The following is a 24,675-nucleotide window of genomic DNA, read 5'->3' as shown; positions in this document are numbered from 1 at the left end:
CGAATGTTTAACTTTACTAATCATATTAATTTGATGCAATAGAGCCAACCTTATTGCACTCATCTGGAAGTCTTCACTAAAATGACCTTTACAGTTAGTGGAATTGCATTCCTTTAACGCAGGCACATTATAACTATTTAGGAATTAAATTTAAAGAAAGTATACTCGATCCCTACAATAAACTACAAGTACTAATAACCTTATACAATTTCTTTCAATGTAATGTCAACCCATTTTCGGATATTAATAACAAATCGTCTATCAGTTCTCTATATTCATGTTTGTCGACCGAAAGGAAGCTGCAAAAGCAAACCGTTCAGTGACAAACCTCATTATTACTTCCAAAAGTAACATTTGTCAGTGTTAAACGTTTAGATCCCATTGACTGGACTTTTATTTTCGTCGATCAAAACAAACCAGCTGGTTACATCACCCATAACAATGGCAAAACAAAAACGTGCAAAAAAGGAACACTCGGAAACAAATATTTGACTTGCAAGAATTCACTTTGCTGGATGAACAGGATGACCGGCATCATCGGCTACCCTGTGATGTAAAGAGATCACTATAATTTAGCATTGGGCCTGCGGCGTGGAAACGGTGCATGGCTTCAAAAATAGAAAATCACTCTTCGCTGATTCTGGAGAAAGACCAACTGAGTAATGGTGCGCTTCTGACACGCGAGCTCGACGACCAGTCCCAGGATAGCGTAATGTTTCCTCCATGGCTGGTCTTCGGTTGGACGTATAGTTTGAATTCCCATGTTTATAAGAACAGTGCGGAGAATGATACTGTTGGGTAATATTTCTATGCTGCTTTCATTTGATGCCAATTAGCAGAATAATCATCAAAAGAAAGAGAATGGAAGTGCATGTGAAAATGACGATTAAATAAAAATTTAAATCATGGAAATGTTTGGAACTCGCCACGGAAATCCTGCTTGATGTGGTTGTTTTAGTTATGTTCTCCAACACTGAGATGTGAATTGTAGGTATGCTGGAAAGGCTCGGCTGCCCATTGTCCTTCACCAAGATAACGAGAGTGTGTGTAGTGGTATCTCTCTGCATCATCACCCTCGATGTTGTTAGTTCTCCGGTGTTTTGACCAACATTGAATAAGCTGGGATCGGTAGATTTCACCATATGATAAAAGAGCCGTGCATTCTGACCAGAATCTGCATCAGTAGCCAAAATCTTGACGACTAAGTACCCCTGAGCTGACGACTGGGGTAGGAGCACCACCGCTTCTGATCCACTTTGTCCTGAAGGTGAAACAATTATGGGAGCGTTGTCATTTTGATCCAAGATGATCACGTTCACAGCAACACTGCTGCTCAGTGGGGTAAGGCCAGCATCACGGGCTTGAACATGGATCTGGAAACTTTTGAATTCCTCATAGTCAAAAGAGCGCAGTGCGTAAATGGTGCCGTTCATTGAATTAATGCTGAGGTAAGTGGACACTGGAAAAACGTAGCCAACATTGTTCAGCAAAGAGTACGAAATATAGGAATTCTGGTCCAGATCAGGATCGGAAGCAGTTAGTGCCATCAGAGAAGCGCCCGGAGCTTTGTTTTCCATAACATATATGTTGTATAAAGTTTCTACAAACTGTGGTGGGTTATCATTTACATCGGAAATTATAACCTGGATGGTTGTATTACTTGAGAGTGAAGCGGGCCCCAAATCCCAGGCTATAAAAGCTATTTCATACTCGGGGTCCGATTCGCGGTCCATTGGTTCACTCGTAATCAATTCATAATGATTTTCCGACCACATTTCAAGCCTAAATGAGTTCGTCTTTGATACCTTGCACTGCACTTGGCCGTTTTCCCCAGAATCTCGATCGATAACATTGATGGAAGATATGATTGTTCCCGGCGGGGCATCTTCCGGAACATTGAAGGTCTTTGATGATACTTTTATCTCGGGTGCATTGTCGTTTATGTCAATTACGTTGATTAACACTTTGGATCGGCCTATGATTGCGGGTGAACCATGATCAACAGCCTGGACATTTAGAGAATAACTTTTGGCCTCTTCAAAGTCCAAAACTCCTTCTATATGTATATCACCTGTCCAAATTGTGGGTCCAAACTGAACAACTCGCGAATTCTTAGTGAAGTTTGTTTGTTGAACGAATATGTTAACTCAGCGTTTGGCCCCTCGTCCAAATCATTTGCTTTGATTTTCACCACCAAGGTACCTGGCAGCACGTTTTCGCGTAAGATGCTCCTGTAAACCTTCTGATCATTCATGTCCACAACTTTAATGATAATCTCGGCAGATCCCGATCGCGGAGGGGTTCCTGCATCAGTCGCCGTCAGGATCAGTCGGAATGATGACCGTTGCTCTCTATCTAAAGGTTTCTCGAGTGGCAACTCGGTACTTAAAACATCTCCCTCAACTTGTGTTCTTAAACTAAAATAATCGTTGGAACTAATCGTATAAGCGGTGACTGGGTTTGTTCCAACGTCCGGATCTTCCGCATTTTCGAGGGGGAAGCGAACACCTGGTGCAATCGCTTCGGCAATCTCTACGGCAACCGTGCTCTCGGGGAGAGTGGGGGAGTTGTCATTAACGTCAAGAATCTCTAGTTCTCCATGATGCAGTGCCGAAGGATTCTTCATTATTATTTTGAAAGGAATTGTACACATATTTGCTTGACCACAGAAATGGTCCCTGTCGATTCTTTCACGCACAGTCAAAATTCCGTTCTCGAAATTAACCATCATATACTCTCGACCGTCTTCTGAGGTCAGCCGAAATTGACGAGCTGACAATTGCGCTACAGTCAAACCTAAATCCTGAGCGATATTGCCAACAAAAGCCCCTTTCTCCAATTCCTCGCTAATGGAATACCGAATTTGCCCCAAAATCAGACCCGGTGAACATACCAGAATCAGGAAGCCAAAGGTTTTGACAGCAATGGCGCTGTTGATCGCCGAATTCTCCATTGTGCCGCAATGGAATAATTTCCGAAACCAGGTCTTTACTCGATTAAACCGGACCACTGCTTTAATCACGAAATTATTGCCGCTATATCTTGATCTGCTTCAGGTATAAGGGCCGATTGTCGTTCTCAGCTTGACTCCGCGATCTAAATTTACATACTCCTCGCGATTCTCATCGATTCTGATCTTTATTTTCTGGGTTGTGGGCGGGACAATGGATCCATCGCTGCGTTTGAGATCCCGATTAGTTCACAGCGACACAACCAGTCTCCAGCAATAACTGCATAGGTTATTCTTAAAGCTAGACAGTTCTCACAAATATTTAACATTGACTAGCCATAAAGTTTTCTATTTCATTAGCACATCTATGTATCAATTAAGAGTCCAATTATAATTAAACGGAGGTCGCTTCTTTCTTTCTTCTTTGGCTTGGCTTCGCGGACGAAGATTTATGGAGGGGGTAAAAGTCCTCGTCAGCTGCAGGCTCGATTGTGGCTGACAAGTCCGATGCGGGACAGGCAGACACGGTTGCAGCGGTTGCAGGGGAAAATTGGTTGGATGGAGTTGGGTGTTGGGTTTTTCCTCCTTTGTCTTTTGTCACTGAGGTCGCTAACGACCAACGTAAAGATAGTCAAATGCGGAACTAAAATACTACATTCTCTGATTAGGCTGACGACCCTCTGAGGACAACATTCTTGTCGGCGTTGGTTAGCCATGGAAAAGGCCTTATCAATAAAAGTGATATACTACACAGTCTACCTGTTCACTGGTGACAATGTTGTGGGGGGAGGGTGGAACGTACACCCTGGTGCTGGAGACTGCTAATGGGTGTATGCGAAGTCCTTGATTCTGTTCTAATCTTCAGCCAAAAGAACATTTTGTAAAAGCCTATTAAAAGCAGAGAAATAAAAGCAGGCTGGCCACTGGACAATTTCAAGATTAAGGACACAAAGAAAGGTAATCAAACTATAGAATGACTAGTTAATACATTTAATGAGTAATTAATTCTGTTCTGAATACATGACCTGGCGCCAGGAAATTTAATGGAAGATGGCGAGAAAACATTTATAACATGCTTCCTTGATACAGTAACTGACAGGAGGGAATTTTCAAATGTAATGTTGGAAATACGATGATTCATTACACTACTCACCTAAAAACAAAAATAAGAGGGGTATGTTAGGATAAGGAAATGGTTCTCAGCTCTTTTTCCACTCACATCCTACCTTAAGAAATCCCTTGATAAACGTTTGCTACATTATGGCATTGCTGAGTTTCTCCAGGATTTCTGTGTGTGTTTTCTTTATCTCCTTACTAAGCAAAGAGCATCTAAGCCATAGGTGAGAACGCTTGGGATAGAGCCACAAAAATTAGAATTGGGGGATACGTTATGCTCACCGTTTAGGAATTGGCTGCTCTATTCATGTAGAAAATGCAGATTTTTTTTCAGTATTTAATTACAACTGGAAATTTCAGTCGTTATGGCATCACGAATGCCCTGAGCTGAATTGTTTAAGTCATGTCAGTCTTACAACTACAGAAATGAAGCCACTTAGTACATGTTCGCCCGACGGTAGGGAGTGTGGGTGGAATTGATCTGCTTCGTTTGTCCAATTTCCCATTTCTGTTAAACCACCTGAAAGTATTCTCTATCGAACATGCACATCGACGCCGCAATGGTGTGCTTTCTTTGCAGTGTTCCATATTTAGGCAATTTAAAATATCCAATAAACATAGGGAAAAACTTTTGGCCTAAGAAAGGAAATAACAGCAACTGGACGAAAGTTTGACGGCGAAAATGTGCACGGATTCGGATCCAACCCGGGTTCCTAACGTTGAGATGCCACGACACTAACCGCTGCGCCACCGCGCGGTCTGCAGACGAAATTGAACACATATGATGGAACCACCTGCTCAGATCCTTCCCACAGAAACATTGCTCACGCCACGAATGAAAATAGAACGAGGCGCAAACCTGGACGAGTTAAGCTGTCTTAAAATGTTTTGTTCGACATTGGTCAGTAGGCCTTTAATATTCATTTGAGGTAGTGCATCTCAGTGAGTGACATATCTGAGAGGTGGGGTGGAGGTGGGATTCTGGCACTCGCCATGCGTGGTGCAGAACAATTGAGGAAGTTCTAATTCTCTTATCTGGTATTCATGAAGTGCTTCACTAGCGGAGATGCCACCATCTCAGTGAAGGATTAAGGATAAGTCTGTCTTCTTGTTCGGATTCTTTAGACTAGATGGTATCATCAAATACGGCAATGTCGTCGCAATTACATTACCTTAGTAGATCAGAAAATTTCTAAAGGGGGAGACCTATTTCCAATCTTCCTGTCCTGAATGATATTTCGAATCAACCGTATTTTTTAATTTTTTTTTTTGCTTATAGTCATCGCTGTGACCAGATGTTGCTTCTAAATTACAATGTTTTAAGGGCGGCACGGAGGCGCGGTTAGTGTACCTGTACCGCACGGATGCAGCAACATGAGACAATCCTGGCCTCAGGCACTTCCAGAGAATGCACGTTTTAAAGTAGTAAACGAAATATTATAGCAGAGAACATTCCATGGCATATTTTGATCATTCAGCATGATTAAAGTTGATTATGAAGAGCAAAAACACTATATTTGGCGAATACAGCGAAAGACTATTAATCATTGGGTCAGGGACATGGCCCTGATTAATAAATCCCCCAAAGATTCTAAGAAATATGTAAATGTGTAAACAGTTGTGTGAATGTTCTGAAAAATCAAAATAATCTCTGTGTGTATGGGAGGGGGTGGCTTTGAGCCAGGCGGAGCTCCCTGTGGTGAGCTTAGTTGCAGGTAGCAGTGCCCCATTCTGTAACGGATTTCATACGCTTTGCAAAAACAGAAATAGTGCTTTTCAGCTGTAGTTGTGTGCGTTTGTCAAGTGTTTGCAGGTCCACTTTAACACACGTGTTCTCATATGAGTGGGCCTAACATTTCTTAGAACACAGAGCAGTACACCCATAAGTCCTTCAACCCCATCATGTCTGTACTAACCAAGACAGCAATTTAAACATATGCCATCAGTCTCCACATGGTCTACATTGCTCCATTCCTGTCCCTTCCATTTAAATATTTAAATGCCTCGGAAACTTTGCTATCCTATAAGCATTAACTCTCTCTCTCTCTCTCTCTCTCTCTCTCTCTCTCTCTCTCTCTCTCTCTCTGTCTGTCTGTCTGTCTGTCTCACTCTCTCTCTCTCTCTCTCTCTCTCTCTCTCTCTCTCTCTCTCTCTCTCTCTCTCTCTCTCCTTCTCTCTCTCTCTCGACAGCTCAGCTCACCCGGACATTTTCTGTTTTTTGTGTATCGAATTTTCGTCATAAATCTGCTTTAAATTTTCCTCTTTCATTTTAAAGTTGTATCATCTCGTATTTCGCATTTCCACCGTGAAAAAAAGATATATACGCTGTCTATGCCTCTCAAGTCGTTATATACTCATGAGAATATTTGAGACCACCCGCACAGCCTCCGATGCTGCAGAGAAAAGAATCCGTTCGTTCAAGTAATCCTCGCAATTTCTAATCCAAGCATTGTATATGCGAATCTCTTCCGAACCTTTCCCAAAGGCTCCATATTGGTTCTGTCGTGAGGTGTCCAGAATTAGGCGCAATACCTCTAAAGTGGCCGGGTTTTGTGAAATTACAACAGACTTCCCAACTTTTACAGTCTCCACTCGGGCCTTTAAAGGAAGTCGTTTCACGTGCGTAATTTAACTTTCTACTTTTAATTCCAATGTTATGGATGATGAACATGCAGTGGAAGACCTCTCTGAACATACATTCCTAATTCTCCTGCCATTTACTGCACCCTTTCCATTTAAATGTAATATTCAGGCTTGTAGCACCTCACATTTGTCCGAGTAAACTCCATCTAAATTTTTGGTGCTCAGATTTTCAACACCCTCCTACATCAATTGACAACCTTCCCCACTATACAGAATTCCAACAATTGTTGCGCCATCTGAAAACTTACTGAACTACGGCATTACCAGTTTTGCAAATGATCCAGTGCCATCCAGTTTTCAACAGACTAGAGCCTTCTCTTTACAGACAGCGCTGGATTAGAACCGGCTCGCTGGTGTTGTAATACCAGTCCCTTCCTTGAAATCTCTCAATGCAATTTCAATTAATGATAAGAAATATTGATGTTACATGTTATCTTCCTCCTGTGGTTCCACGTGTGTATTGCTCCTTTGATCAGAAATCAGCCATCTTCATTCCTTCATTACACTCATCCACATTTTGTACCTGTGAAATGGTAGCTAAATGGACCTTGTGCCACATGAATTCCCAGTTCAAGATTTGTGTTAACGAAATTGACCTCTTCCAGCAGATGGAATCACCCTACACTTCTTAGTGGTGCCATCGGAAAGTCGCTGTAAATATTTTGGACATTTTTAAGCTTTTTATCGACGTGAACTATCTCCATAAAGTATTATGCAGCAATTTCAGCTATTTACCCACAACTATTCTCTTACGAAAGATCATATTCTAAATTCGCTAAATTTCCCCGAATTCGTCAGTCGAGGATAAATGGGATATTGAATCTTGGATCGTGCATGTAATGAATCAAAATATTTATCGCTGTCCCCAAATGAAATAAGCCCAATATGAGTCTGGTGTCGGGTTTTCTCGTCAGGAAAGAGCCGAGGTGATACAAGCGACTTTTTACCCAGCTTCCGATCGCACTGGTGTCGACGCCACACCGCTGGTGATATATCAGCACATTTCCATGTCTGAGTAGAACCTGTTGCACCAGCGACAACAATGGGGTACTCTCCTCGTGCTGTCGAAATAACACCAACGTCTCTCCATGTTGTTGTGGAGAGGGTCGTTTTATTTGAAGTTCAGGACGCTGACCGAGGAACTGTTAGAAGTTTGTGGAGTGATGAGAGGCGTTAATAGGATAGACAGAAACTTTTTTACAGGGTAGGAATATTATATACTGGGGACCCTGCGGGTAAGGAGCCAAGGGGAAACTTTAAAGCTCTGCAGAACATTTTTACGCAGTAACTCGTTGGTGCCTCGAACTGGCTGTAGTAGTGGTGGAAGCAGAAAGAACAGTAGGATTTAAGGGACATCTAGATAGATTCCTGAATATTCAGGTAATAGAAGAATGTGCATCATGTGCAAGCAGAAGTGCCTTAGTTCAATATGAGCATTATGTTTGACGCAGAAACGTTGGCCGAAGGAACTTTTCGTGTACTGCATTATTCTACAGATTTGTGAAATGGGTTGCTGTTAGATACAATAGTACATTGCGCTCATGTTCTGTCCAGGGACGGGAAATTATGACAGAGTAAACCCACACCATCCGCCTCCCCATCTCAAAACATCTTGGATGTTAAACCTTCTTCTGAACGCAAAGTATCTCGAAATCAATTTTGTTTTATGTGTTTGAAATGGCTAAGTTGTCAAGGTTTGAACGATTATGGAAACTGTGTTTATCTTAATGATGCTTCCCATAAATTGCTAGAATTGTCTTACCGTGGGAATGAAATATACTTTTGGCTTAACATGTCATTGCGTTAATTCTAACACGTTATCCGACATTATAACTTCCCGCGCATCAGCAACCACCTCTATCTTAGAGGAAAGGAGAGGGGGAGATAGATAGATAGATAGATAGATAGATAGATAGATAGATAGATAGATAGATAGATAGATAGATAGATAGATAGATAGATAGATAGATAGATAGATAGATAGATAGATAGATAGATAGATAGATAGAGACAGACATACAGACAGACATACAGGAACAGAGCGAGGCGGAGAGAGAGAGAGAGAGAGAGATCTCAGCACTACTGGGTTCACTGTCAATTTGGTGCACGCGACATAATTTTGGTACAGTTGGTTTAAACGAGCACAAAATCTCACCTTGCAGTCAGATGCGATTCCTTTTTCCGGCATTGAAACTCGAAGTTTCCAAATACTTGTTAGCTTCAAATTTATTTTTCAATAAATATGTACCATCGGATCTTGAACCATTCGGCCTTCAACCAAAGTTATAAACCGTTTGTCTTCAACAGTAATCTAAATGTTTTATTCAATTTATACTCTCAGCACAATCATGTACAGGGCATGCGCATCCCGTTCTGCCGTTGTCATTGATTACGCACCATATAAAATCAGGCAATGTCGGGCTTTATTCCTACTTGTGCAGCTGCTTTTGACCTAATATGTTTTCCAACATTTTAACCATAAATATTTCCAGAAGTTTCATTTTTCCCATTTTCATTTAGTATGCTCCCCAGTCCTGTGGAGTATCAACAAATACCTATTGGTCTGCTTTTGTGTCGAATATTTTACATAACTCGTGCTGTTAGTGATTGCAAAATATTCGTTTAAGGTCATGTAATAATGATTCGAATAGGTCGGTGAATTGATCAGTATTAAGTTTCAAATGGGTACCTTTAATACCATATTTCGCTTGCTTTATAACTGAATAGGTTTGGCTGGATACCGATGCAGAATCTAGGTCCAGACACAATTGAGACAAATTGAATTCACGGGATCTCCAACGGCATGTGCTTTAATTGTTTGTAAAGCTGTATGGAAGCACTGTTTAGATTGATTCTGGTGATCGGCAACTAGTCGTCAAAATAAACCCCACTTTAAGCTGCTTTTTACCAGTTACTGAAACCTTTATTTTTGTAAATAGCACAATTAACGCACATTTTCATGTGCAAACAAAAAAAAAGAAACATAAACAAGGGGGATATATCTGTCTGGACTTTACGCACAATGAATTATATTCTGAGTTCTGGGAGAAGGGTGGAAGACTGGCAATAACTGTGATTTGGGAAATCATAATCCATTTTAGCATTGCGCTTGAGCTGTGGGGACGACGCGTGGTTTCAAAAAGAGAAAGTCAGTCTTCGCTGATTCTGGAGACAGACAGACCGAGTAATGAGGCTCTTCTGGCACACGCACCATCCGTCCAGACGCAGAATACCGCAATGTTTCCTCCATTGCAAATCTTCGATCATAGGTATCTGCGGAATGTTCAGGTTTGTAGCAACAAGTTGGAGAAGCATATCCTCCTTGAATGGTACTTCGGTCCTGTGCGCATTTTACACCAATGAGCAGAATTATGATCACAAGAAAGAGAACAGATGTGCAACCAAAAAGGACCATCAAGTAAAGATCTTGCTCAGAGATTGGTTCGGGATTCGCTGTCAAGTGACGACTGTCAGTGATGTTCTCTGATATCGAAATGGGAATTGTAACTGTACTGGAGAGGCTCGGTTGCCCATTGTCTTTCACGAGGACCACAAGGGAATGTGTGGTGGCATCCGACTCCAGAACGGTTCTGGTCATTCGGATTTCTCCGGAGTTCGGCCGAACATCAAACAAACTGGGATCGGTAGATTTCAGCATTTGATAGGAGAGCCGTGCGTTCTGCCCAGAATCCGAATCAGTTGCTTTTATCTTCGTGATCACGTACCCTTGTCCTGCTGACTGAGGCACGATCTCAACAGTTGCTGGTCCCCTTCCTGTTGAATGTGAAAGAATTACAGGAGCGTTGTCATTTTGATCCAGAACGATCACGTTGACCGAGGCAGTACTGCTCAAACGGGGCACTCCTGCGTCACGGGCTTCAACATAGATCCGAAAGGTTTTCGTAGCCTCATAGTCAAACGAACGTAGCGCGTAAATGGTACCGTTCATTGAGTTAATGCTGAGGTAAGCGGACACTGGGAACTCTTGGATAAAGTTCTCCAAAAAAGAATATGAAACAAGGGAATTCTGATCCTCATCAAGGTCTGTTGCAGTTACTGCGAAGATAGAAGTACCGGGTGTGTTATTCTCCGTCACGTATATGTTAAAGGATGATTCAGCAAACCGTGGCGTGTTATCGTTCACATCTGAAATAATAATCTGGATGGTTCTATTACTTGAGAGTGAAGGCGACCCCAAATCCCAGGCGGCAAGAGATATTTTATACTCGGGAACAGATTCACGGTCCAAAGGTGCACTGGTGAACAATTTATAATGATTCTTCGAAGACGACTGAAGCCTAAATGGGATGTTCTTTGGGATATCACATTGCACTTCTCCATTTTCTCCAGAATCGTGATCAATGACATTGAACAATGTTATCAAAGTTCCCGGCAGAGCATTCTCTGGAAGCCTGATGGAAGTAGATATCAGTTTTATATCGGGCGAGTTGTCATTAGTATCAATTACCTTGATCAATACTTTGGCGTGTCCTGAAATTGCAGGGGACCCGTGGTCCACAGCCTGAACGTCGAGTGAATAACTGCTCGCTTCCTCAAAATCTAGCGGTCCTTTAGTACGTATCTCCCCAGTCTGGCGGTCCAAAATGAACAGTTCACGCACTCTTGACGAGGCAAGATCACTGAAAGAATATGTGAGCTCAGCATTCAACCCTTCGTCTAAATCGGTTGCTTTGACGTTCATCACCAAGGTTCCCAAAGGTCCGTTTTCACTCAAACTCGTTCTGTAAACCTCTTGATCAAAGACTGGTGGGTTATCGTTATTGTCCAGTACTGTAATGAGGATATGAGCTGTGCCTGATCTCGGAGGGACCCCACCGTCAGTCGCCGTCAAAATCAGCTGAAATGATGGCTGCAGTTCTCGATCCAAATGTTTATCTAAAATCAACTCGGCAGTTACAATCCCATCATCGGTTCTGTGTGATTTTACGCTGAAATTTTCGCTGAAACTGATGGCGTAATCAGCAATTGTATTTATTCCAATGTCTGGATCTTGCGCCCTCTTGAGAGGGAAACGTGTCCCAGGTGCAATTACTTCGGACATCTGTAAAGCAATCTTACTGTCCCGGAACATGGGTGAATTATCATTTATATCAAGAATTTCCACTTCCCCGCGGTACACCTCCAAAGGGTACTCTAGTATTATTTCAAAAGATATTGCACATGAAGCTGCTTGTCCACAAATATGTTCCCGGTCGATTCTTTCATGAATACACAACAGCCCATCGTCCAAACTAACCTTCATGTACCGTCCTCCATCGTCAGCGGTCAGTCGTAGTTTGCGAGCTGATAATTGCCGTATATTCAAGCCTAAATCCTGAGCGATATTCCCAACAAATGCCCCTTCATCCAGTTCCTCAAAAACTGAATAATGCACTTGCCCGGAAGCTAGGTCTGAACCATACAAGAGATACATGAAAGCAATTGCACCGAAGGTAAATCTCGGTGGGTACGCCATTTTTCCGCATTCAATGTTTTTCTTTCACTGCAGGCCTCTACTCCATTCGTCCGAAAAGACGCTTATCACAAATTGAACGTAGAAATATATTTTCCGAACGGAGTATCTGCAAAGACGAGAATGTTGATTTTCTCAGCTTAATCACACAACTCATCTCAAGCACTGCTCGCCTTTCTCGTCGACTCCGGTGACTTTATTCCGCGATGTGGGAGGGGCAATGGATCCATCTGTGAGGCTGAGCTTCCCATTGGTCGACAGCGACACAACCAGTCCTTTTCAACAACGACAGGCTCAGTTCTTAAAGCTGCAAAGTTCATCTTAACATTTTCTGGTGTACAACTATAAATATCAAATAATTATAAAATTGCCTCTTTAGTTTGTGTTCACCATTTAACTTCGAACGTCATCGTTCCTAGAGTTAGAAATTTTTTTTGGCCATAATAATAAAACGGCCTACGGAATCACTCGAAAATCTTTATTAAGAATAAAATGAGGACATCAATATTTTTGTGATCCGACGTGTCCTGTCAGAGAAAAAAGAATTTGCTTGCAATTTGATTTGATCTGGTAATCGCAGGTGAGGGATATTTCAAAACATGTTTCTTCAAAAACTACGTCAGTATCACCCTCTTTGATGGAGTAAATTCATACATCTTAACAATAAACACGTTTTCCAAAAAGAACAACGTATTGAACAATGGAAAGTAATATGATCCTGTCAGTTTTACCTTCCAGATAGTGAGGGCCGGTTTCGGGAATTTAAAAGGGAGCTCATTAATAGCGAATTTAAAGAAAAGAGGAATAAAAGATGGTTTGAAATTCCTGCTACATTACAATACCATATTAATTCTGGTTGGGACAGAATTTGCCTTGACAATATATCCCCTAACAAGAATGAAATGCCTAATTTCCGGGAAAGTGCAAATCCACACTTTTTTTTTTGCATTTTGCATTTATAGAATGCCACGCGATTAGCATCAAGATAATTCTCAGGTTGTATCCACAATTCTTTCATTCATCACCCCAAGTCTACACGTGCGCACATAAAGGAGTCACAAGGCGTTCACAATCTGCTTGGCGCTTCAATTGATCAAATAATACCTGGAGGTCAAATGCATTAATTCTCACTTCGGCGATAGGGTTTTCATTTCTTTATTGCTCATTGCATAAAAAATCCTTAAATAGGGTGCAGAAAATTGAGGATCCCTATCACCCATCACACAGGATCGTTGGCCTACGACCAGAAGAAAGGAGGTACAACGGCATCAAAATCAGAGCTGTCACACTCGGGAAAAGCTTCATCCAGCAGGTTATGAGACTGATAAACGGTATCGCGTATCCTCGTGTCCCTTATAAATGCAACGAGTAAATGAGTCCGAATTTTTTTAAATCACGGTTACATTCTGCTATCTATCTATCTAATTCTGATTATCAGGTGTTGCGTATTATGTGTGTGGACTATGATCCGGACAAATGCAGCTTCGTCTCGTTGTAAAAACACAATGCTGTAAAAACACAGCAAGTCAAACACTGTACATTAATATGGCAAATATAAAACACTAACCAACGTTTCCGGCTTCATCAAGGTAGCAATCTCGTATCTTTGCATTTTTATCTTTGCTACATAAAGTACACTGTTTGACCTGCTGGGTTTCTCCAGCGTTGTGTTTTACTTCAATCACTGTGTCTGCAGACCTTCGTGTTTTACTCCTTCGTCTGATTGTATATGTACAGTCAGGTGATCATGAACTTAATATGGAACATTTGCAGAGGAGCAGGGCGAGCTCAGGAAAGACCCTTGGTCGACATGAACTTGAATTATTGTTGTTCCGCACGTGGTACTTTCTTAACAAAAGTATTACACAATGATCCTTATAATCTTAACTTTATCTAAGTTATTACAATTACAGTTTAAAATTGATCTAAGTTTTATTACGATTTCAAGTTTTCCGTAATTTCGCCTATATGTTGAGGCAAATTTAAATCTGATCTGAACTGAATTCTTATCTGCAACAAAATGACTATTGCTGGAAACGATGATTACCTCGTGCCTCGTCTGTAAAACAATTAGCGCGGAAGGTGTGGGGCCTTTGGTCACAACTGTGAAAGAAATAAAATAGTCTTCATTGGCAGTGAAGTTGGGGAGTGGAGGACGGGAAAAAGGAATATATCTGAAAAGGATAGACCACACAAATGTATTTTTCGGGAGACAACATATTTGTCTCTGTTGTAAATTACGAATAGCAAATCCGTGGGGAAAAGCCAGTGGACTATATCATTACAAAGTAAATGCCGGAGCTCTAAGGGGTGTCGTTAAAAAAGAGACCTGGGGGATCAAGCCCAGAGCTTCTGAAAAAGTGGAACACGTGTAGACTGTGCTGAGGAAGGTGAACATGGCATCATTGTCCCCTTTAGCCGAAATCTTGAGTAAGAATTACAACCACAGAAACTGGCGCATTTGCCCTTCTAGTCTGTGGCGAATTATATATTGCCTAGTCCCACTTACCTGCACCCAATCCATAGCCAACCGTGCACACGTTGAAATCATTCTTAAATGTTAAAATTGACCCCGCATTCAACAATGCAGCTGAAAGCTCGTTCCACACTGCCACCCTACATTCTGTGAAGAAGCTTTCCCTCATGTTCCCCCTAAATCCTTCCCCTTCCACACTTAACCTATGTCTTCTGGTTTGTATCTCACCCACCCTCAGTGAAAAAAAAGCCTAACTACATTTACTCTGTCTATCTCGCTCATAATTTTAAACACCTCTGTCAAATCTCCCCTCATTCTTCTGTGCTCCAGAGAATAAAGACCTAACCTGTTGAACATTTTCCTGTAGCTCAGTTTCTTAGGTCCGGCGAACATCTTAATAAATCTTCTCTGCACTTTCTGTCTTGTTAATATCTTTTCTGTAGTTAGGTGACCAAAACTGCACACAATACTCCAAACTTTGCCTTACCAATGTTTTGTACAACTTTACCATAACACCCAACTCCTGTATTAAATGCTCTGATTTATAAAGACCAATATTCCTAAAGCTCTCTTTACAAGCCTATCCACATGAGACTCTAGTTTCAGGGAATGATGTATTTGTATTACCATATCCCTCTGCTCTGTCGCACACCTCATGCCCTAACATTCACCGTGTACCTTGATTTGTCTTTCCAAAGTACAACACCAAACAATTGTTTTTATTAAATTCCATCTGCCATTTTCATCTCATATTTTCAGCTGGTCTAGATCCCTCTACAACAGTGGTTCCTAACCTTCTTTCTTTCCACTCACATACCATTGTAAGTACAGATAGTCATGACGATCAGCATTCACGTAGCTAGTCAATGAGCTGTGTCCATTTTGTGCAACACTATGACTCTATATTAACTTAAAGAGATAACATTATGCCATATTGATGAAAGGGAGAAATGGTTAGTTCTGATAAATACAGAAATAAAATGATAAGTAATCTTAGCAATTCAATATTGATTTTAGAAGTTTGCAGCGTGTCGGATGTTGTCAAGTTTGCGTTGTTGCCTGCGTCTAGTCGAAACAGTACTGGAGGTCCGAGACAGAAAGCTCAGCGGGACATGAATTACAATGGTAATCCACTGGAAACTCGGGTTTATTCCTGTGAAATGAACGCAAAACAATCTCACAATCTTATTTTTTACTCCAAAGTAGCTCCACATTCCGATCTTTATCCTGGCGATAAACTGTACCTGCTGAGTTTCTCCAGAATTATGTTTTTATCACATCGTGAAGAAGGTATTGTGGCTAAGTTTGAAAATGCTCCAAGATAGGTGATGGCGAAGAAAACATTGAAGAAACGAAAAGGTTGCAGAAAGACTTGGACAGCTTAGGAGAGTGGGCAAAGAAATGGAAGATGAGTTATAATGTTGAAAAATGTTTGGTTGAACATTTTCGAAGAGGAAATAAACAGGCAGATTATTATTTGGATGTTGAGAAATTCAAAATTAGAAAATACAAATGGACTTGGAGGTCCTTGTGCAGGATAACCTAGAGATGAACCACAAGGTTGGATCGGCAGTAAATAAAGTGAATGCTATGTTGACATTCATTTCAAGAGCAATAGTGTATAAGAGTAAAGAGATGATGATGAGCCTCTATAGGGCACTGATGAGTCCTCATTTGGAGTACTGTATGCAGGTTTTATAATTATGTTGGAAAGAGTGCAGAGAAGATTTACCAGGATTATTCCTGGAATGCAAGGACTAAAACATGAGAGGTTTATCGGCTCTTGGAGTGCATTTATTGGTGTATAGAAGAATGAGAGGGGATCTCATAGAAACATTCTGAATGCTGAAAGGATTGGACAGTGCAGATGTCAATAAGATGTTTCACTTGGTGGGTGAATCCAGGACAAGAGGGCATAGTATTAGAATTAGAAGGCAACCATTTAAAACAGAGATGAAGATAAATTTCTCTGGGGCATCAAGGTATATGGAGAAAAAGCCGGAATTTATAACTAGATGTGACAATGGTAAGCTCAGGGTGGATTGCGGAGAAGACCGATGGGCCGAATGGACTACTTCCGTTCCTTTATCTTGTGATCTTGTGATGATGACCGTAAAATACATTGTAATAACTGCACGCATACCATGGTTTACATTGAAAGATATTTATGTCTCTGAGCAGAAGCAAGGAAGGATGAGGAGAGGTTGATGGAAAAAAAGAAAAAAAAATCAATAAATTGTCCTTTAGAATTTTTAGAAACGGACGCGAGTAATATTTGTGATGGAGAAGATATACTCATGGAACGAGTTATTTTCCCCTGCAATGGGCATCAGGACATCTTGAATTTTTCCTGCAGGTTCTAGCTGTAAATTGAAGTTTCAGGATTCTACCTTTTATCCCATATTTGTGCCCTCAATTTTAACATTCGTGTGGAACGTATGCAACCATATTTCTATATTGATCGCATTTTCAATTATTAATATTAAAACACATAACTCGATCCAGATATCAAATTTCATGGCATAATCATTCCGATAACAACCAGTTGAATGCCTCGTTAATTGACGGAGCGTTAGAATTTCATTCAAAATTAACAGATGATAATCTTAAAATATTGGATTCTAAATTTCTCACACTTTTATTTTAGACCATTACAACTGAACAGAAGTTTAAATTAGAGCGAAACTATTTTACGCCTGTGGATACTTTATTAAAAACTTCAATTGCAATAACTAACATTCCTTGATAACAAAAGAAATTATTGCAATTAAGCTGGGCATCATGATAAATGAATGATGTGGAACATCATGGTAATTGAGAATTAGGCTTTAGAGGTGGGAACGTCGCATGGCTTCAAGAAGAGAAAGTCACTTTTCGCTGATTCTGGGGACAGGCAGACAGAATATTGATTCAATTCTGGCACGCGGATTACCTGGCCAGTCCCGGGATAGAGCAAAGTTTCCTCCATTGCAGCTCCCCGGTTCAACGTGACGCGCGAATCTCCGCCTTTGTAACAATAACTGGGGTAATTGTACTCCTGGATGACAGTTCTGTCCTGCTTACACGATGCCAATCAACAGAACGATGATCAACAGAAAGGCAATGGACGTGCAACCGAAAATGACGATCAAATAAAGATTTCGATTGGTAACGTATTCCGGATTCTTCACTAATTTACTACTTTCCCTTATTTTTTCGGTGATGTTCTCCACAGCTGTAATGTGAATTGTAACCGTGTTTGAGAGGCTTGGCTGCCCGTTGTCCATCACCAATATCACCAAAGTCTGTGAGCTGCTATCTGACTGCAAAATATTGCGAGCAGTTCTGATTTCACCGGAGTTTCGTCCAACGTTGAACAAGCTAGAATCAGACGATTTGAGCATCTGATATGACAGCCGTGCGTTCTGCCCGGAATCTGCATCTGTAGCCATTACCCTGGTCACCAGGTAGCATTGACTCGCTAAATGGGGCACAATCTCCACTGCTTCTCATCCACCCGATGGTGAAGGTGAAACAATTACCGGCGCGTTGTCATTTTGATCCAGGATGATCACATTTACCGCAGCGCTGCTGCTCAGCGGGGGCACACAGGCGTCACGGGCTTGAACCTGGATCTGGAAGGTCTTTAATTTCTCGTAATCGAATGGGCGCAGCGCGTAAATGGTACCGTTCATCGAGTTAATGCTGATATAACTGGACACTGGCAAGTCTCCCATATGATTGGCCAGAAGAGAGTATGAAACATAGGAATTCTGGTCCAAATCAGGATCGAACGCTGTAACCGCGAATATAGAAACACCAGGGCCGTTGTTTTCTATCACATAAATGTTGTAGGAAGGCTCCGTAAACTGTGGGGCGTTATCATTTACATCGGAAATTGTGACATGGATGGTTTTATTTGTTGACAGTGAAGGGGATCCCTTCTCCCAGGCTGAAACAGGAATCTTGTACTCAGAGATCGCCTCACGGTCCAACGCTTCACTAGAAATTAGTTTAAATTTGTCAGATGATGTTTGAAGCTTGAAAGGGATGTTCTTCGGTGTTTCACACCGAACTCGACCATTTTCTCCAGAATCGCGATCGATAACATTGATCAAGGTTATGAATGTTCCTGGAGGAGCATCTTCCGTGATTTTGTTAAATGTTGATGTCAATGTTATCTCGGGGGCGTTGTCGTTCACATCAATTACCTTGATCAGCACTTTTGAGTATCCTGTAATCGCAGGGATACCGTGGTCCACAGCTTGAACATCGAGCGAATAGGTGTTTGCTTCTTCAAAAATCCAGCCGTCCTTCGAGCCGAATCTCTCCTGTATCTGGGTCTATGATGAATATATCACGTATTCGTCTCAGGGTACGATCACTGAAAGAATATGTTATCTCAGCATTCACCCCCTCGTCCAAATCGTTTGCATTAACTTTCAACACTGAGGTACCTGGCAGTGCGTTTTCACTGAGGCTGCCTTTGTAGGCATCATGCTCGAATATAGGTGGATTATCATTGATGTCCAGTCTTGTAATGAGAATCTGAGCGGTACCGGACCTTTGAGGAATCCCACCGTCAGTGGCCGTAAGCAACAAATGAAACGATGATTGCCGCTCTCGGTCCAAAGATTTCTCTAACACCAACTCTGCACTTATAACACGGTCATCGTTGAGCTGCGTTTTTAGACTGAAATCCAGGAGCTGCTGGCAAAGAAGCGAGCTGCCCACCAGGCTCACCTTACAAAGCCGTCCTGTCCAGAGAAGAAACAAGCCTTCCGTCGCGCATGCAGCCATCTTCAGCGCAAACTCCGGGAGATCCAAAATGAGTGGTGGACTAGCCTCGCCAAACGAACACAGCTCAGCGCGGACATTGGCGACTTCAGGGGTTTCTACGAGGCTCTAAAGGCTGTGTACGGCCCCTCACCCCAAGTCCAAAGCCCGCTGCGCAGCTCAGACGGCAAAGTCCTCCTCAGCGACAAGATCTCCATCCTCAACCGATGGTCAGAACACTTCCAATCTCTTTTCAGTACCAACCGCTCAGTCCAAGATTCCGCCCTGCTCCAGCTCCCTCAACAGCCCCTAAGGCTAGAGCTGGATGAGGTTCCCACCCTGGATGAGACATATAAGGCAATCGAACAACTGAAAAGTGGCAAAGCAGCAGGTATGGATGGAATCCCCCCAGAAGTCTGGAAGGCTGGCGGCAAAACTCTGCATGCCAAACTGCATGAGTTTTTCAAGCTTTGTTGGGACCAAGGTAAACTGCCTCAGGATCTTCGTGATGCCACCATCATCACCCTGTACAAAAACAAAGGCGAGAAATCAGACTGCTCAAACTACAGGGGAATCACGTTGCTCTCCATTGCAGGCAAAATCTTCGCTAGGATTCTACTAAATAGAATAATACCTAGTGTCGCTGAGAATATTCTCCCAGAATCACAGTGCGGCTTTCGCGCAAACAGAGGAACCACTGACATGGTCTTTGCCCTCAGACAGCTCCAAGAAAAGTGCAGAGAACAAAACAAAGGACTCTACATTACCTTTGTTGACCTCACCAAAGCCTTCGACACCGTGAGCAGGAAAGGGCTTTGGCAAATACTAGAGCGCATCGGATGTCCCCCAAAGTTCCTCAACATGATTATCCAACTGCACGAAAACCAACAAGGTCGGGTCAGATACAGCAATGAGCTCTCTGAACCCTTCTCCATTAACAATGGCGTGAAGCAAGGCTGTGTTCTCGCACCAACCCTCTTTTCAATCTTCTTCAGCATGATGCTGAACCAAGCCATGAAAGACCCCAACAATGAAGACGCTGTTTACATCCGGTACCGCACGGATGGCAGTCTCTTCAATCTGAGGCGCCTACAAGCTCACACCAAGACACAAGAGAAACTTGTCCGTGAACTACTCTTTGCAGATGATGCCGCTTTAGTTGCCCATTCAGAGCCAGCTCTTCAGCGCTTGACGTCCTGCTTTGCGGAAACTGCCAAAATGTTTGGCCTGGAAGTCAGCCTGAAGAAAACTGAGGTCCTCCATCAGCCAGCTCCCCACCATGACTACCAGCCCCCCCACATCTCCATCGGGCACACAAAACTCAAAACGGTCAACCAGTTTACCTATCTCGGCTGCACCATTTCATCAGATGCAAGGATCGACAATGAGATAGACAACAGACTCGCCAAGGCAAATAGCGCCTTTGGAAGACTACACAAAAGAGTCTGGAAAAACAACCAACTGAAAAACCTCACAAAGATAAGCGTATACAGAGCCGTTGTCATACCCACACTCCTGTTCGGCTCCGAATCATGGGTCCTCTACCGGCACCACCTACGGCTCCTAGAACGCTTCCACCAGCGTTGTCTCCGCTCCATCCTCAACATCCATTGGAGCGCTCACACCCCTAACGTCGAGGTACTCGAGATGGCAGAGGTCGACAGCATCGAGTCCACGCTGCTGAAGATCCAGCTGCGCTGGATGGGTCACGTCTCCAGAATGGAGGACCATCGCCTTCCCAAGATCGTATTATATGGCGAGCTCTCCACTGGCCACCGTGACAGAGGTGCACCAAAGAAAAGGTACAAGGACTGCCTAAAGAAATCTCTTGGTGCCTGCCACATTGACCACCGCCAGTGGGCTGATAACGCCTCAAACCGTGCATCTTGGCGCCTCACAGTTTGGCGGGCAGCAGCCTCCTTTGAAGAAGACCGCAGAGCCCACCTCACTGACAAAAGGCAAAGGAGGAAAAACCCAACACCCAACCCCAACCAACCAATTTTCCCTTGCAACCGCTGCAATCGTGTCTGCCTGTCCCGCATCGGACTGGTCAGCCACAAACGAGCCTGCAGTTGACGTGGACTTTTTACCCCTTCCATAAATCTTCGTCCGCGAAGCCAAGCCAAAGAAGAAAAGAAGACTCACTGGAATTGATTGTGTCGCCGGCGACAGTATTTATCCCAATATCCTGATCTTCTGCGCCCTCGAGGCGGAAGCGTATTCCAGGTGTAATTGCTTCGGACATCTTCAAAGAAAAGCTGCCGTCGCGGAAAACCGGGGAATTGTCATTTACATCAAGAATCTCCAGTTCGCCGCGATGAACCTCCAAGGGATTTTCCAGTGTGGTTTCGAAAGGTAAAATACACACAACTGCCTGTCCACAAATATGTTCCCGGTCGATTCTTTCACGAATAGACAAAAGCCCATTATCCAAACTAACCTTCATGTACCGTCCACCGGCGACAGGGGCCAGGCGTAATTTGCGAGTGGACAATTGCCGGACATTCAGTCCCAAATCCTGAGCGATATTCCCGACAAATGCCCCTTCTTCCAATTCCTCGTGAATTGAATAACGAATTTGGCCAGTAATTAAATCTGGTATACATGTCAGAAACGCGCATGCAAGCAGATTGAAGGCAAACCACAGTGGGTACGCCATTGTTCCGCAGTGAATTATTTTGCAAATCCAGGCCTCGACTCGATTAATCCGAAAAATGGTTCTGACCAAAATAATGTGAATGTCAATACTCTAAATGTCGAATCGAAACAGCAAGTGATTTATCCACCTCCGTCCGATTCCACGATCTAAACTTGAGCTCTGCTCGCCTTCTGGTCGACTCCTCTATTTTGTGCAGAGGTGTGGGCGGGGAATGGATCCATCCAACAATAAGAGCTTTCCATTGGTAGACAGCGACGCTGTCAGTCCTTTTCAATAACTGCAGCGACAATTCTTAAAGCTAGACTATGTTGTTAAATGTTTAATGTTGTACAGCCATAAACGACAAAATGAATGGTTACGCCTTAGGCTATTATAAAGTTCTAATCAGAAATATTATGATTTGGCTTTGCAATTTATATCTAAGCAAATATCTAGAATGATAAAAGCAGTTAATAAAAATTCGGAAGTTTCTTATGGACCTCAAAATATTAACAAATAATTTAAATAATTTTATATTAAAAACTACATACTTCTGAAGTATGAGAAGATGAGAACAAAATAGAGAATTTTTAAATCAGATTCAAGTTACCAATATTGAATGATTAAACTATGGAAAAATTGAAGAAACCAATTGTTTCGAGAGAAATTAAATCAGTTTTGAATTCAATGCCAAATGGTAAATCTCCAGGAGAAGATGGGTTTATTCTGGAATTTTAAAATAAATTCCAACATTTAGTGCTTCCAGTGTTTGGTGAAGATTTACAACAAATTTCAGATACATGATCTGTGACGAAATAATTTCACAAACAATTATAACAATCATCCTTAAAAAAAGATTTAAAAAAAACCTTTTGCATCCTGGCTCTTATAGACCAATTTCATTATTGAATGTTGAGTATAAAAGTTTGACTAAGATTTTGGCAAATAGACTGGCACAGTATTTACCAAAGTTGATCATATTGTTCAGACTTGTTTTATTAAGGGTAGATATTTGCAGATAATGTAGTTAAATTAGTTTAGTAAATATTTCTTGGGAGCAATCCAAGTTCAAGTGGTCTTATCATTGGATGCCGAAAAAGCATTTGATAGGGTGGAATGTTTTATTTTTTTAATTTAAAATATTGGAGAAATTTCGGTTTGCATCAATGTTTATTCATTGGATTGAGGCAATATATAAACAACCCAATGCTAGAGTTATGACAAATTGAGTCTTATCTGAATCTTTTAATTTGGAGAGATCTATGAGTCAGGGGTGCTCTTTATCACCTGTATTGTTTGCATTGGTGTTTGATTCTTTAGCTAAATTAATAAGACAGGAAAGTTATATAAACAGGATTCAATCAGGATTGATGGTTGTAAGATTAGTTTATTTGCAGATGATATATTAGTACACTTAACAGACTCAAAAGTCATTGAAGGTGTTACAGAACAAGTTATTGCAATATGGGGAATTATCTGGTTATAAAGTGAATTCGAATAAGAGTGAACTTATGCCATTGTCTGAGGCTGATTATTCTGGTTGTAAAGGAGGGGGAGACTTTAAATGGTCAAATCACACTAAGTATTTAGTTATTAAAGTGAAAAAAGATAAAATCAATTATTTGAATTAAATTATTTGTTATTAATGTCCGTAATAAAAGAAGATTGAAACAAATCGAAGGATTTACCTTTAACATTAGTGGGTAGTGTGAACTGTATAAAAATGAATATATTTCCTAGACCAGTATTTTGTTTTTCAAAATATTCCTTGTAATGTACCAAAAAGTTATTTTAGGGATCTGATTGCAATGGTTTCGACCTTTTTAATGGAAGGGAAAATTAGCAACGGTTTCTATGCATAGATTAACATAGAAATATGAGTTAGGTGTTTTGCAACTACTGAATTTTTAAAATTATTATAAAGCCACTCAATTAAAAATTATAAATAGAACGTTTGACTTAGTTAGTCCTGTTATTGGCTAGATGTAGAATTGAAGAGAATTGGAGAAGATGGAAGAGATTATTTTATCTATAAATGGAATGGTAAATTAATTAGCAGTTAGAAGGCACCTATTTTATCTCATTAATATATCGTGTTCTATGGCCAGCTCTCCACTGGCCACCACACAGAGGTGCACCAAAGAAGAGGTACAAGGACTGCTTAAAGAACTCTCTTGGTGCCTGCCACATTGACCACCGCCAGTGGGCTGATATCGCCTCCAACCGTGCATCTTGGTGCCTCACAGTTTGGCAGCCATCAACCTCCTTTGACGAAGACCGCAGAGCCCACCTCACTGACAAAAGACAAAGGAGAAAAAACCCAACACCCAACCCCAACCATCCAATTTTCCCTTGCAACCATTGCAACCGTGCCTGCCTGTCCCACATCGGACTTGTCAGTCACCAATGAGCCTGCAGCATACGTGGACATTCCCCTCCATAAATATTCGTTTTTGAGCCAAGCCAAAAAAAAGAATATGTATTTGGGAATAATATGTAAAAATGTTGTTAATCAAGTTGAATCAAGTTAATCAAGATATACACTTCTGTTTCAGAATAAATAACCTTTTATGGTTTATGGTTCATAATAACCTTTTTAAGATTTGGAATCAGAAAGGAATTAC

The 24,675-nt window shown here is 41.7% G+C and overlaps 3 protein-coding genes across 3 annotated transcripts; all 3 read right to left on the bottom strand.

The window, feature by feature from the left end:
- Positions 1 to 470: 470 nt before the first annotated feature.
- Positions 471 to 2,953, bottom strand: LOC138742805 (protocadherin alpha-C2-like). The gene is given in 2 exon segments (XM_069897741.1): positions 471 to 2,078; positions 2,081 to 2,953. Coding segments are annotated over 2 exon segments (2,133 nt in total). The 3' UTR covers positions 471 to 818.
- Positions 2,954 to 9,652: 6,699 nt separating this feature from the next.
- LOC138742804 (protocadherin-10-like) lies at positions 9,653 to 12,143 on the bottom strand. Its single transcript, XM_069897740.1, has one exon. It carries the CDS (start codon positions 12,141 to 12,143, stop codon positions 9,807 to 9,809), a length of 2,337 nt encoding a protein of 778 aa, XP_069753841.1. The 3' UTR covers positions 9,653 to 9,806.
- A 5,336-nt stretch (positions 12,144 to 17,479) lies between these two features.
- LOC138743512 (protocadherin gamma-A11-like) lies at positions 17,480 to 22,090 on the bottom strand. The gene is given in 4 exon segments (XM_069899008.1): positions 17,480 to 17,723; positions 17,725 to 18,938; positions 18,940 to 19,337; positions 21,553 to 22,090. Coding segments are annotated over 4 exon segments (2,376 nt in total). The 5' UTR covers positions 22,073 to 22,090.
- Between the last annotated feature and the right edge of the window lie 2,585 nt (positions 22,091 to 24,675).

The sequence above is a fragment of the Narcine bancroftii genome, chromosome 9 (assembly GCF_036971445.1).
Source record: "Narcine bancroftii isolate sNarBan1 chromosome 9, sNarBan1.hap1, whole genome shotgun sequence".
NCBI lineage: Eukaryota > Metazoa > Chordata > Chondrichthyes > Torpediniformes > Narcinidae > Narcine > Narcine bancroftii.
Note: the sequence above shows the minus strand (reverse complement) of the source record. Positions and strands in the feature narration are given on the sequence as shown.